We start from the raw sequence: 14607 nt of genomic DNA, 5'->3' as shown, positions 1-14607 counted from the left end.
AGCTGGAGACACGGTACTCCAGCTCGCACATAGTTTTTTGATCGTGGTTTTAACAGTATTTGAGCTAAAGTCTTGAAAAGTGGAAAGCCTACTATTTGTATTCGACTGTAATTTTTGAGGTATAATACATTATCGTAGCATAAATATTTACGAAGATACAGATGTGTCAGCTGGAGACACGTGTCCTCAGCTTACACATAGAAAACAACTCATAGTTATGAAGTTCTAATGGCTCTAATTGAATGACTGAGAGGTTTGATGACTCTAATTAGGCTTTTATTGATGGTATACTTGGAATTGCTCTAGGGCCAATGAGGAAGTTGGAGACATTCAGGTAGTTACGGAACATGTCTGTCTACTGTCAACAAACGTCAAAATCAAACAAATGTCAATTCTGACGTTAGCTGTCAATGGAAGGAACGGATGGATTGCAAAGGAAGTAATTTGGTGTGTGTAAATGAAAGTAAATATTGAGAAATAAAAGTATGTAACATCTTAATATTACTAAGCTTTCAAAGAAAACAATTCACTGTCTGAATTATTTGTTTTATGCACATTGTGTCTTATGTTCATAACTTACGAAAACTAACCTACACTGTACGTGTCCACAGGGCGATAAAGCAAAGTGAAAATGCACAAACTGCTCGAATTCCAAGCTGTGGTGCTTGCAGCTGGCAGAGGATCGCGAATGCCAGATGTAGGTGGAGAAGTATCGAAATGCCTCTTACCTGTGGGACCATATCCAGTCTTGTGGTATTCCCTGAATATGCTTGAGAGGATTGGCTTTCAGGGTAAGCTTAAAACCTTTCAATAACATTAATAGCACATTCCCTATGTTATCATGTTAATAATTTAGCATTTGACCTTACAGGAACTTATTACACAACTTTTCTTTATATGACACGGCCCTCTCTATATTTTTGGAATACAAATCTTACCTTTCCCTAAACACCTATAAAACACTAATTATCAATCTGTAATAATAATTGTAATATACCCAATTGTAAACATCGTTAAGTACTTAAAATTGTGATAAAATAAAATGTGTTAATTTCTAATTTTCAGAAACAATGGTGGTAGTGCTTGATGAAGATAAATCAAATATTTTGAATGCATTAGAAAGATGCCCTCTTAAAATCAAATATGATCTAATAGTCATTCCATCGGAAGAAGACTGGGGCACAGCCAATTCCCTCAAACACATCAGCAGCCGAGTCACTACTGATCTTCTGGTAGTCTCTGGAGATCTGATATCAAGTATCAACCTTAATGAAGTACTGAATTTGTACAGAAAACATGATGCAGCACTCACTACTTTGTTCTTCAATAACGGCCCCGAAGAATGGATAGAGTTGCCCGGACTCAAGTCAAAAACAAAACCTGACAAGGACCTGGTTTGCATAGATAAAGAAACTCAAAGACTTGTCTTCCTAGCTAGTGCCAGTGACTTCGAAGAAAATGTTACAGTACCAAGACTGCTTGTAAAGAAGTTTGACTCAATTAGTATGTACAGTAGACTCTTAGATGCCCATGTTTATGTCATGAAAAAGTGGGTGCTCAATTACCTTGTAGAAACAGATAAATTTACATCTGTCAAAGGAGAACTCGTGCCCCATATAATAAAGAAGCAGCTCTCAAAACCTAAAAACCCAGCAGAGAAGAAGGGCACTTCAGAGAAAAATGTAGATATCACTAAAGAAATCTTTGATTTTGCCACAGAAAGTGGGTACGAATCTAAGATCAGGGAAATGTCTTCGTACAATGATCATAAGCTTGGAACTAAAGGAGTTTATTATAATGATTTAATCAGATGCTATGCTCACATACCTGATAAAAATACTTTTGGCATGAGAGTGAACACTCTTTCTTCATTCTATTTGTGTAATAGCAAGGTAATTTTTTTACATCTTTTTTGTTGTTGTTCAATAAGGTTGTAAATGTAAGCTCCCTTGATCTTTTGAACAACAATTAATTACTGCAGTATTTATAGAGGAAGACTATGTTTCATGTAAAATGTTTGCCCAGGTGTGAGTGAGCTAAGTTATTTCTTTATATTATACAGGTAAATGTGAATGTGTAGTTACTGTAGGTGGTTCCTTTACCTTGTAGCATATTCCACACATTTTCATAGAATATAGATGACAGCAGTCTACAAATTTACACCAAATTTTGATAACACTTCAAAGTCAAAGTTTCTTTATTTGTATAGACTTTTTAAACAGTACTTACATATCGCCAAATATTTTGCTCTTAAGGAGCCTCTACATGTCTCATAATCTTTTTACCCTACCAGTGCTTTGAGACCAACATTTGACAAGTACTGAGAAGAAGCGCCACAACAAACTCAGTCACAAATAAATAAAGTTATAATTATTTGTGTTTACTAAGTTCAAGTGATAAAGAAGAAGTTATAAGTAAATAAAGCTATAATTGTGTATTTCTTTCAGATATGGTCAAAATGGGAAGAAATAACTGGGGCACCCCTTGTCGATAGATTCCATCCGAATAGTGAAGTGAAAACTAAACAAATAGATGAAACAAGTACTGTAGGAGAGAAGAGTGTTGTCAGTGAGAAAACCTCCATCAAGAATACATTTATTGGTGCCAATTGCACCATCGAAAACAAAGTCAGGCTGACTAACTGCATACTAATGAATAATGTTACGATTAAAGATGGGTAAGCCTGTTTATCTGTTAAAATAATGAAGAACTAATTTATTCAGGTTTCAACAAAACAATATAATAATATTTCTAGTAAATATAAATATAGTAAACTATCTGTTTAGTAATTCACACAGAGGTTTCTTGTATGATGATTGTTACGAAAGATAATAATTATTATAAAGATTTTTTTTTTCGTAACTGTATACTTGTATAGTCTGTAGAGGTTCTTTCTTTATTCAGCAATTTCCTAAGATTGAATACTATTTTCAACCTAATAATTTACCTAGAAGTTTATTTGCTAATACAATCGGAAAGGCGTTGTCGCCAATAAAAGTCAACACCGCACCGACATCTTCAAAGCGCCTAAACTGCGTCGACAAAAATCTACTTTCAAATGTTCTGCATAATTTTTGCTATGCATAATAGCCAACTTTTAAAGTCAAAAGTCAAAGTCAAAATTTCTTTATTTGTTTAGACTAATAAATAGTTCTTACAAATCGTCATTTTGCTCTTAAGGAGCCTCTACATGTCTCATAATCTTTTTACCCTACCAGCGCTTCGAGACCAACATTTGGCAAGTGCTGAGAAGAAGCGCCGCAACAAACTCAGTCACCACTGTCTGCCGGTTAATATAAATAAATAGAAATAGTAGTATTAGGTACATTTGATTCAGGAGCAGTTCACTGAATTTACCATGCATTCTTGTATGGTGTATCTTATAAGAATGGGTATACAAGATTGCGATTGCGATTTACTTCGAAAACATTAAACACATTGTCTTTTTTTCAGCTGCGTCCTCCAAGATAGCGTGATATACACCGGCGCGACCGTAGACACCGGTTGCTCCCTACAGCACTGCCTCGTCGGTCCCCACCACATAGTCGCCGCCTCCACCACTAGCAACCATCAGCTCCACGCGGAGACCACGGACAATATGATAACACTCGGATAGTCAGACATGTAAATACTTCATTTAAATAATATATTTTATTACTGCAAGTTCTCGTTGTCTTTTAGAAACTCCTACAACGATGTCAGGTGTAATCAGAGGGCTAAAGCTAAGCGTCCACATGTCGGTATCGTACGCATCGGACGTATCGCACGCAACGGATCGTAGTATTATTTATATGGAAACACATACAAGTGCGTCCACCTGTCCGCATCGTACGCATCGCACATCCGATACGATGTGTTTCGTACGATGCGTCCGTTGCGTACGATACCGACAAGTGGACGCTTAGCTTTAGTGTGAGTTTACATCAAACGTCGTCACTAGTGACGCGTTAAAAAAATATATGAAGATTTTAGTTCTTGAAAGTTTCCGCTAGGGGCGCTGTATAATCCTTCATACATTTAATGTCACTTTTTTATGCAGTCGACATCGAATGCGTTTGACGTAAACTCACACTACGCCCCCAGTTGATAAAGTGAGTCTTAAAATTAATTCTTTTCCCTTGTTTACAGAGTACACAAGTTTTTAAACTATTAATTAGGATGTTTGCATGTATAGTGTAGGACTATAGCATGAACATAATTATGTCTCAAACTGATTTAAAATTTGAAAAAATGGACTTGTTCAGGTGGAAATTGAACCCACGAACGCTGGCTTGCGGTGACTGCTCTGACCACCCAACTACAGCGATCAGATAACCTGTCGAATGGTCCTTGGGTCGTGAAAGGTGGGTGCAATTTCTTCAAGTTACTCAATATTATATGAATTCGAGATACAGAATTGGTTCAAATATTGAAACTTGATCTATCACAGGCCTAAATCTAAATCCAATGCGAATCTAGTTTTGAGCTTAATTTCATAACACTACTCGCTACGAAACAAACAAAATAACCGTAAGTACAACCAGCGTTGCGTAAGCTATAAAAAATATATCATATCGGTCGTTTATATGCAACACTGATCTGAGTGTTACTGATAAGTGTTCAACTCAAAACTTTAAATTTTAGTCACGCACATTGGAAGTACTTATTCATCATAAGTAGTATATAACGTCTTTTTACATAAGACCTAAAAATTTTACCGCCATTCATTCAGCGCTCGCGTGAACAAAGTAAAAAATCCATTGTTTCCCCTTTTTCTTTACGGACCTTATCTATGTCGAATTTGTTTTAGAAGATACATGGTACCTATTCCTATTAAAATGAGAAATTCGTTTTTTCAAGTGACACAGATATTTTAAACTGTTGCACTTTTCTATAAAATTATCATTTCACGTTAATATCTAATTTACCGTTATAAAAGTTGTAAAATCCCGTGAAGTGATAATTTTACAGTACTAAAAGTTGAGTTATAAGGAAAAATAAGATGTGATATTAGTTTAGAGCTAACTACAAATATTGCAGACCTTGACACCGACTTTTTAAGCTAATATTTAAGTCACACATAATACATGGCTTACATGGCAACCATATCCAAATGTATGAACACCTGCTCAATAATATTCCATAAGTACAATATCTATAATAATATTTTATAGAAGTGTCAAGATAATAATTTAAATACAGGTCCTCATCCTCACGTTTGACTCAATTGTCATGAAAAATATTTTTATTATAATGACCCTTGGACTCTTCTTAGTGATCATGGCCTGCGACCTCAGCTTTGAGAATCATCGTCATTTCAACTACAGGACGTCCACTGCTGAACATAGGCCTCCCCCAATGATCTCCTTTTATGGCGAATGAAAACAAAATGTTTTTTCCTCTTAAACTTTTCGACATGACTGTAATCAAAATAATGGTTCACGTCGTTAATCCTTACTTCTAGCTAACAATATCTAGAGCATTTGAATAAAAAATAAACATAATAATGTATGCAAACATATGCACACCCAAGTGAAGCAGTTTCGATAGAGGATTGCCTAACAGCAGATTGCGTGCAATGACAAACGATAGTGTGTTAGTACCAAAACATTTCGTCTACCCGCATTCCAAATCAATATTTGTTTTGTCTGTGTGTCGCAAGTCCTAACCATAGGTAGGTAAGAGGAAAAAGTTTTCAGTAATAGAAGAGGTAGGTATCGTTCATTTCAGCCAAATGACGTTCACTGCTGGACAAAGGGGTGACTGGCCCCTGACTGGCCATTGCCATGACCGAAGAGAGGAGAAGGGTCCCCCAGGTTGTTGTTACTTAAAAGTTAAGTTATCTTCTAAGACCAACATCCTAAGGTGGGCACTACTTAGACCATTTTGGGCTGAGCACGGCCGACCCCCTGCTAAATACGCGCATGCAAAGGGCCGCTACCAATCGATCAACGTGGAAAGCATTAGGGGAGGCCTATGTTCAGCAGTGGACGTCCTATGGCTGAAATGATGATGATGATGATGAAGGGCCTCCCCCTAAGCCTATTTCCACAACAACCATTCCCATTCTTACGCTACCCGTATCCAGGTATGAACTTCCCGCGGATGGATTAAGTAGGTGTAGGAACCTAAAACCTATTACTCATCAACGTTAATATTCAAGACCATTTTTTCAGTAATGGAATAGGTAGATATAGAAAACTGTTGTCAGTTAATTCAAGAGAAAATATTTTCAGTAATGAATATGAAAAGTTAAATTCGTGGGATCTGTGTAAGTAGACACAGTTTTACACAACATTAGTCGCCAACGCAAAAGCTGCGAAGTTATAATCCAAGTCTAATTCTGAGAGAGATATGAAGACATGAACACAACTTAAAAGTAAATTAAGTTTCGCAACTAGAAATTGTGATGAATATGATGTGGTACCTACTTATAGTTAATCTGCGCAAGAGTGCAATGAAGTAATCTTGGAGTGTTGCTATTTTCTCTAAACACTATGAAGACATCCAACACAGCTTACGTACCTATCTAATCCCAGTAAAGTGCCAGAACCTTAATCATACCAAATCATATACTCACCACTATTAATCCTACTATAATCTATCTATCTACAGGGTGTTAGGTAAATGGGTATATGAGCCGACACTAGGCCATGTTAACATGGTCATATAAATGGTATGGTAAAGTCAGAAAATTGATATCTTCATTTTTATTATTTTAATTTTCATACAAATCGGATTTAAAAAAAAATATTTTGTATGAAAATTAAAAAAAATAAAATCATGATATCAAATTTCTGACTTCACCATACCATTTATATGCCTATGTTAAGAGCCATTTTACATTTTCGTGCGAATTTCTAAGATTTTGGAAGCATGAATTACTATCTTAAGCAACACCCAGAGATTATTTAATAACTGCGAAAGATAGGTCAATCCTTGGTGTTGACCATTAATGAAACGGATTTACTAAAACTCTTTTGCTTAATTCACAGTGCCCCATCTCCCACAACCATTTTACGGAAAAATTGCCGCAGACTCATTTTCAAAGTCCTGTATCTATTATTTATGCTCATATAATAAGCTTAAAAATATACAGTAATCATCGGACATATATTCTTGTAGTCCATTAATGAAATAGATTCTTGAATTTCATTACCATTATTGAGTAAAATCTAAAAATAATTTGGCAAATTTGAAGATTAACGTCACATTTTGATCGTGGTTTTTGGTTTAAAAACACAGCAATAACTGCAATAAAAGTATCCCAAAATAAAGAATATTCATTGTAGAATTGATTTCTACAGTTATTGTTTAAATATTAGTAACCACTTTGTCAAAATATTGATGTGAATATCAGTATAAATTACAATACGCAAGCCGACATCGATTAGTATGGCGCGAGCGCCCGTCAAGGCAGGACCTGTGTCATTTTTCCCGCCGTGACGTTTACGTGCGTTCGTGTCGTGAAGCGGTGATTTGTACGGCGACCAAATGCATTTGATACTATGCCGAGAGGCTGTTTCGAGTCGGCCGGCCGAGCAGAAATTGAAATGATGAATTTTAATTTCTTTGACGGATCTGGGTGTAACTATGTATAATATGTAGGTACCATGTATTTAGTTTAATAAATAAATTATAAAAAAGTATATCCATTATGCTAGCACCCTTAACACAAGCATATTGGTTGCCTACTTTTGGACTAGATGGCGCTGTGAAATTGTCCAAAGATTTGTTTATTTATTTATCCGCTTTGAGTTTTGTTTCGTGAAGAAGAAAAAGAAGCGTTTTGTTTCGAGAGGGAAGCTTTGTTGTTAAATCTATACTAATAAAAGAGGAAAGATTTAATTGTTTGTTTGGAGGCAATAGGCTCCGAAAAAAATTCTTTCACGATTTAGAATCCTAATTTTTTTCTATGTAGGCTATAAAATATTTTCAAAAACTTTAGTCCAAAATCTTTGATAAAATTCGACGTTTAATAAATAAATTAGATAACATATTATTAATACTTTTTTTTTTCAGTACGATTTTAGTACTTGTTTTTCAGAAATTCTACGATTTAACTAAACTTCTTAAGTGTTTATATTTTATGCATAATTTATTAACTTCTAAAATATACATATATCCTATTGATAGATGACGTGCTTCGTATTTTATTAAAATTATTACCTGACTAGGTTAAAAAGGTGTGGAATGTTATTTTGGAGATAACTTGGTTCCATAGAAATATAGAGAGATGCTAAGTAATGCGCTGAGTTCGAAACTCAGTGTCGTATTAGAAATTCACACACACAAAGAAATCAAATTATGTGCTCATTATCCACTGCGGTATCAGTATTCAACGGTCGAATAATCTTTAGTACTATGCAAGCAATATAAACTGTTTACATAATGACGTCGCTACTGTCATCATTGCTTTCACAAGCAATATGTTCCAATTTGTCCCTTGTCACATTTCCCTTTAGTTGCTGTGATCTGTGCTTGTTTCTAAGTTGATATCAATGAAATATTCCTTAGTACTTTTGATTTAAATTATTTTTTTTTATTTTGACACGTGTTTGAAAAATCAAGGTCAGATAACAATAAAATAACAAGTGAAAACGTAACATTGCATTGCAACTCGCAATTTCGCAATATTGATGAGGAGATTCCATTGGAAAGTCTGTATTCATTCCTAGGATTCCCCTAACACCATCAAATTCAAGAGAATTCAAGAGAGTGCAGTTTCCCATCTCATGCTTATGGACCACGGTTTAAAATAGTGTGGTTGCATAGAGCCTGCAACGGGCAACCGAGTGCGCAGCTGCTCATACTAATTTTCGATACAAAAGTAAGTGTTGGCGCCCTCACGAGTTTTAGCGGAGTTCTATATAGTAGCGGGAGTAGACTTAATGGAAATCTATGCTTCTCCGACGACCAGTTGTATGTGGAATACTCCAGAGTATGCGCACACAATAGCCTGGTGATTTTAGCACCTGAAGGAAAAACAAAAAAACATTGTTTACAAAGAAGTCTGCGGCAGGTGTAGTGTTTTAATTTTGTTTTAGAAAGATCTCATAATTTTGTAAGTATTCAAATATTTAAACATAATAATTTGTAGATTTTATATCAAAAAATATAATCATTTAACAAAATTAATTTTCTTAGAATATTTTAATTCTATTAGAACCATTTTCCACTTCATCGCAGAAGAAGTCGCGGGCAAAAAGCTAGCATGAAATATGTAGCATTGCCCGCGGCTTCACCCGCTTGAAATTTAGTTTGTCACAGATCGTCATAAATTATAGCCTATACATTGTTATTCTGGTCGACGCCAGGGATGGATGAGCGTCGCTGTCGCTGGCGACAGGGTCTTCTGGTTCAGGGTTCATGGCGTAGGTCTCAGTCAAAATGAAATCCACTCGTAGAAATTAATAAACTCAGTGTATTCACGAAAATGATTCCACACAGCACTAGAGTCGTATCGGAACTGAGTGAACCAAAGGTCTTGCGATAGGAACGTCCGACCCGAGTGATAGTTGAACACAGACTGCCTAGTACTGCTGTACTGTACTGTAAAGTTTCATCAAAATCTGTTCAGTAGTTTTTGCGTGAGAGTGTAACAAACACGCAGACATCCACACAAACTTTCGTATTTATAATATTAGTAAGACTAGTAAGAAGTAAGATAGTAAGATGAATTATTTTAGTTATTTGTTTACTTATAATAATATTTATTTATTTATTTCTTAGCTCTGTCTGATAATGGATCTGGAGGAGATGCAATGGCCACCTCCGTAACAAAACAATAGAACCCTATGGAGTTTGGGCTTGTGTGATTCGCCTTGACGAATAGTTCGTATCCAGGGTCCAATGATGGAGCTGTAAGGGGGCAGATTTTTTTTTCATATGTGACTGTCTTTATTTTGTACTTAATATTATAGGGGAGAGTTCGGTATATTGTACCGCCGGGTAAATTGTACCACCCTCATATTTCGTAAAGTATTTATTGAATGTCTGTAATTGCAACACTCAGCGATACACAACTAAATTCAATTAATATCGGCCATGTTGTTTTTGCCGTGACAACGAACACGTGTGTTTTATTTTGAAAAGTATTTTTTCATTGTTTTCAAGTAACTTTTGACAATGCATGTTTAGTTTGTAATTTTGTTAAATTTAATCACAGGGTGTTTCTAATATATTTTTTAGAAGCGTAAATTAGTGCGGATTACAATTATTTGAAACATTTTTCGATATTTATAAGCTATATTTTTTACCGATTTTTTAAAAGCACTATCACCTAGTCGGCTAAATTGTACCACATCAAGTTGTATGGAACTTTACCAAAGGATTTTGAATTTTTTTTTAGTAAATCATATTTTGAAGTTATAATAGTGTAGTTATGTTTGACTAACAATAAATGAAAGCAAAATACTGGCAAAGTAGATTAGGTACAAGTGTGCGTTACGATAATTGGAATTACAAAACTTGTACTCAAAATCGTGATAACGTGTAAAACAATATCGATTGTCTATGTTATTAACTACTGTTCCTTTTCGTTTCCTAATTTGTTAAGAATGTATCGTATAATATTTTGGCATAGTTTTTTTATAGGCTTGAAATTTATTGAAATCCAATTTAGTAACCCTGTGGTACAAATTATCGAACCGGTTGGCTAAATTGGACCGAAGCTCTGAGCTCGTATTTTGCTGATTTGTGCTAAATATACAACAAACATGTTAATTAATACTTATGAAATAGTAAGTTGAATAATTTATCTTTTATTATACAGGGTGACTGGAACTGAACCCGCCATAGCTAATACGCGTATAGAGGAGGTCATTTGCTAATTATTGAACCTTACTTTCAATGGCTAAAGTTTTATAGTTTAGGAGATATATCAATTTTTATACTTTTATCAGATTTTTCCGAAATTTGACCTTAAAACTACTTCAATTTTTTTTCTCGCGTGATTTCAACAGTTTTTTTTATTTGATATTAATATCGAATATGTCTTTATTCAAATAAAATAAATTTCTGATCCAGGTAATGATTGAATAGCTAGTTACGAGCTGTCAAAGTCTAACAAATGTACTAACCACGATAAAAAATTCTACTTCCAATTCGATTGAAACAAAAATTAATGGTGATAATAGATTGCCAATAATCTTAAAAATATCTCTAGCTTCTCTTCTTTCCAATGATGTATCACACGTTGTAATTAGATATTGAAATTTGTCAAAAATTCAAAGTTTATGGAAGAAAATGGAGTAATAATACAAAAATTATTGAATACAAAGTTGATTTTGAATTTTTTTAAACACTTTTCTTCATAATGTGATTATTATTTTTAAACTATTTTTACAAAAACACACAAAAATAGTTATGAAAAGGAGTATAGCAGAAAATAAAATATGAGATGTTTGATGAAACTTTGTATGGATAATTTTCGTATTATTACTCCATTTTCTTCCATAAACTTTGGATTTTTAATAAATTTCAATATCTAATTACTACGTGTGATATATCATTGGAAAGAAGAGAAGATAAAGATATTTTTAAGATCATTGGCAATCCATTATTACCATAACTTTTTTTTAAATCGAATTCGAACTTGAATTTTTTATCGTGGTTTGTACTTTTGTTGAACTTTGGCGGCTCGTTACTAGTTATTGAATCATTATCTAGATCTGAAAGTTATTTTATTTGACTAAAGGTTTATTCGATATTAATATCAAATTAAAAAATCTGCTAAAATCATGCGAGAAAAAAAATTGAAGCAGTTTTTAGGTCAAATTTCGGAAAAATCTGAAAAAAGTATAAAAATTGACATATCTCCTAAACTATAAAACTTTAGTCATAGAAAGTAAGGTTCAATAATTAGCAAATGACCTCCTCTATACGCGTATTAGCTATGGCGGGTCCAGTTCTAGTCACCCTGTATACCATGGACATTAGCAAAAACAAAAGAAAACTATGTGTAAAATGGGATTGAAAAAAACTGGTCCAAATTAGCAGACTCTCCCTTATTTTACATATTATACCTATTCGTGTTTCATTATTCGTATCCAGGGTCCGATGATGGAGCTGTAAGGGGGCAGATTTTTTTTTCACTATGTGACTGTCTTTATATTGTACCTAATATATATTTTACATATTATACCTATTCGTGTTTCATTATGAATCGAAATATAAAAGACTTAATAAACTCTATTAAAAAATTAAATTAATTTATCAAGTTTGAATACCTCATTCTACCTTAAAATTAATAACTTAAATCAAGTCTTAATACGGTCACGGCTCAAGATTTTTTTGTCCATTTCAGCGTTCTTTTTACTCTTTTGACGTTGCGTTGACAGCTTTTACCTAAATTCGCGCGGAATATTTTTGTGAAATGGCTCTTAACATGGGCTAGTGTCGGCTCATATACCCATTTACCTAACACCCTGTATATAAATAAAAATGAATTGATGTTCGTTAGTCTGATTAAAACTCGGGAACGACTGGGCCGATTGAGCTGATTTTGGTTTTAAAATGTTTGTCGTAGTCCAGGGTAGGTCTAAACGGTGAGCAAATACGCGCGCGATATTATTTTTCTGTGACAGACAAAATACCACGCGGGCGAAGCCGCGGGCGGAAAGCTAGTATTATTATAAAAGCGAAAGGCTGTGAGTATTAATGATTGTTAGTCTTTCACGCAAAAACTACTGAACGGATTTTAATTAAACATACAGTATTGTTGTTTTTACATCAGAATAATAAAAACCAAGTACCTAAAAAAAGACCCGATTTATTTTCTTTTTATTTGTTTTTATACAGAATAAGGACCGTAATAGTGGCACGCCTCACACTATCCACTTGAGAACAAAATTACCAACCATGGTTGTTCGACCAACTGCCTTGCAAGACGTGACATCATATGGGAAGTGGAGGGTTTAGTCATGCGAACATGAACCTAATTACTTATTAATGAGGGAGACATTCTCCGGACATTTCTCAAGTGTCTGTCGCAAACGCTTTCAATGGTTTAGAATGCGCTAGGTGATCTAAGGGTACCTAGGCGTTGCAGAGATTCCTAGATTGATTAGAGGTTACGTAATACGTAAGCAAAACGGAATGCAACTTCCCTATTCTATGTATTCGCAAAGAATACGACCAGAACCTATTCTGATTTTCTTCATCTCAATAGAGGTCTTCAAAGAATAAATCGCACCCATTTACCAATGATAGTGATGCACCCCAGTCGATGTCTGACGCGACGATGCATGCCGCAATGGTTCAAATTCGTTCGTTTCAGCCTATACGGTTCACCAAATTTATTTATTTATTTATTTAAGGACAGCTAACAAGACATACACAATTAACAGGGAAAAAAAACATTGAAAACAATACGTGTCTATAGTGTAGCCTTAATTAAAAGCTGCCACGAATGATTTATGAACATGAGCAAATAATTTAAAATAAGGCTAAACCTCATAAATAAAGCTTCATACTCACTGCCGCATTGGAACTATCACAATAAACATACATGGAACACATATTACATGTCGTAACACATTCGTTGGTATAGTGATATAATGCAGTATTGCAGACGACCGATCGCATTACAGAAATAAGATACAAATAGAGAAGAACCTAAATAAACCTGGGCCAGTAACCTGAATATTATGCTTGGTTGTGCATTCATGCAATTCACAGATAACTGGAAACCAGCGAACGAAACTGAAGGAGAGTTGCATACATTTCTACAATTTCAATATAATGTACCTACCTGCAGGCGCCTAGGCGTTTCTACATAGCTGGCAATATTAATTAAGTTCATTTTAAGCGCTATTATCTTACAAGATGTTGATTAGTAACGATAACTAATATAGGTATGTTAAAATCGGACACACATGTCCAGGAGATTGTTTTCAACTCAACGTAAGATGTCTTACATAAACCCAATTTATTACTTTAAACTTTGGACTGTATGACCGACCTCACCCGCTAACAATCGATGAAAGTATAATTTTGGGCGATTATTGAACTGCTAACCAGACATACCAAGGTCTCGATAACTATTATCGAGTGGTTAGAAAAAGAATTTTTCATAATCGAATTTAGCAACCTCATGTTTTGGTGCCATTGTAAGATTATTGCAGCAAGACCTATTGGTTGGATATTGCGTGTAGATTGAGCTAGGTCAGCGAGCTGTAGCAACATACGCTGTTATATAACCCTAAGTACTTAAAACTACTATCGCCACAAATCTAAACCACATAGACTTCGCTGTAAGTCTGCTATGCAACTGAAATAGAGATTGCATCGTCTACTACCCAAGCACTTATAATTGCCACAAATAATGGTAATAATGGTACATTGTAGGTATACATAGCACATTCTTCATTTTCAGTTTTATTACATTACCGACCATATGATAAAAAATCACATGGATGTCCGTAGTAAATAGGGACCTTAAAGGGTCCCAAGTACTTAAACAGCGAGACGACGCCTGGAAACGCATGATACGTAGGGCCGACCCCAAATAAAATGGGAATGGGCCAGGCAAAGAAGAAGACCGACCATTTATGATAACAAAAGAAAACCACATAGGGGAAGCCCGGGCAGCACGGATACCTTAAGAAAAGTGGCAAAAAACCACAT

The 14607-nt window shown here is 34.8% G+C and overlaps 1 protein-coding gene across 2 annotated transcripts; it reads left to right on the top strand.

The window, feature by feature from the left end:
- Positions 1 to 376: 376 nt before the first annotated feature.
- On the top strand, positions 377 to 4329 carry LOC135071508 (translation initiation factor eIF2B subunit gamma). 2 transcript variants are annotated; one of them, XM_063965289.1, is made up of 6 exons: positions 377 to 483; positions 612 to 791; positions 1066 to 1892; positions 2448 to 2677; positions 3454 to 3624; positions 4245 to 4329. In XM_063965289.1, exons 2-5 carry the CDS (start codon positions 632 to 634, stop codon positions 3614 to 3616), a joined length of 1380 nt encoding a protein of 459 aa, XP_063821359.1. In that variant the 5' UTR covers positions 377 to 483; positions 612 to 631; the 3' UTR covers positions 3617 to 3624; positions 4245 to 4329. The 2 variants fall into 2 exon arrangements, with proteins under 2 accessions (XP_063821359.1, XP_063821358.1); XM_063965288.1 differs by lacking the exon at positions 4245 to 4329 and having other exon boundaries at positions 3454 to 3663.
- The last annotated feature ends 10278 nt before the right edge of the window (positions 4330 to 14607 follow it).

The sequence above is a fragment of the Ostrinia nubilalis genome, chromosome 4, assembly GCF_963855985.1.
Source record: "Ostrinia nubilalis chromosome 4, ilOstNubi1.1, whole genome shotgun sequence".
NCBI classification, from domain to species: domain Eukaryota; kingdom Metazoa; phylum Arthropoda; class Insecta; order Lepidoptera; family Crambidae; genus Ostrinia; species Ostrinia nubilalis.
This window is presented reverse-complemented; position numbering and strand designations above follow the sequence as displayed.

Coding starts and splice junctions, on each gene's coding strand:
- LOC135071508 (XM_063965289.1), top strand. CDS start 632: ATGCACAAACTGCTCGAATTCCAAGCTGTGGTGCTTGCAGCTGGCAGA. Junction 792..1,065: donor TGAGAGGATTGGCTTTCAGG/GTAAGCTTAAAA, acceptor TCTAATTTTCAG/AAACAATGGTGGTAGTGCTT. Junction 1,893..2,447: donor TCTATTTGTGTAATAGCAAG/GTAATTTTTTTA, acceptor TATTTCTTTCAG/ATATGGTCAAAATGGGAAGA.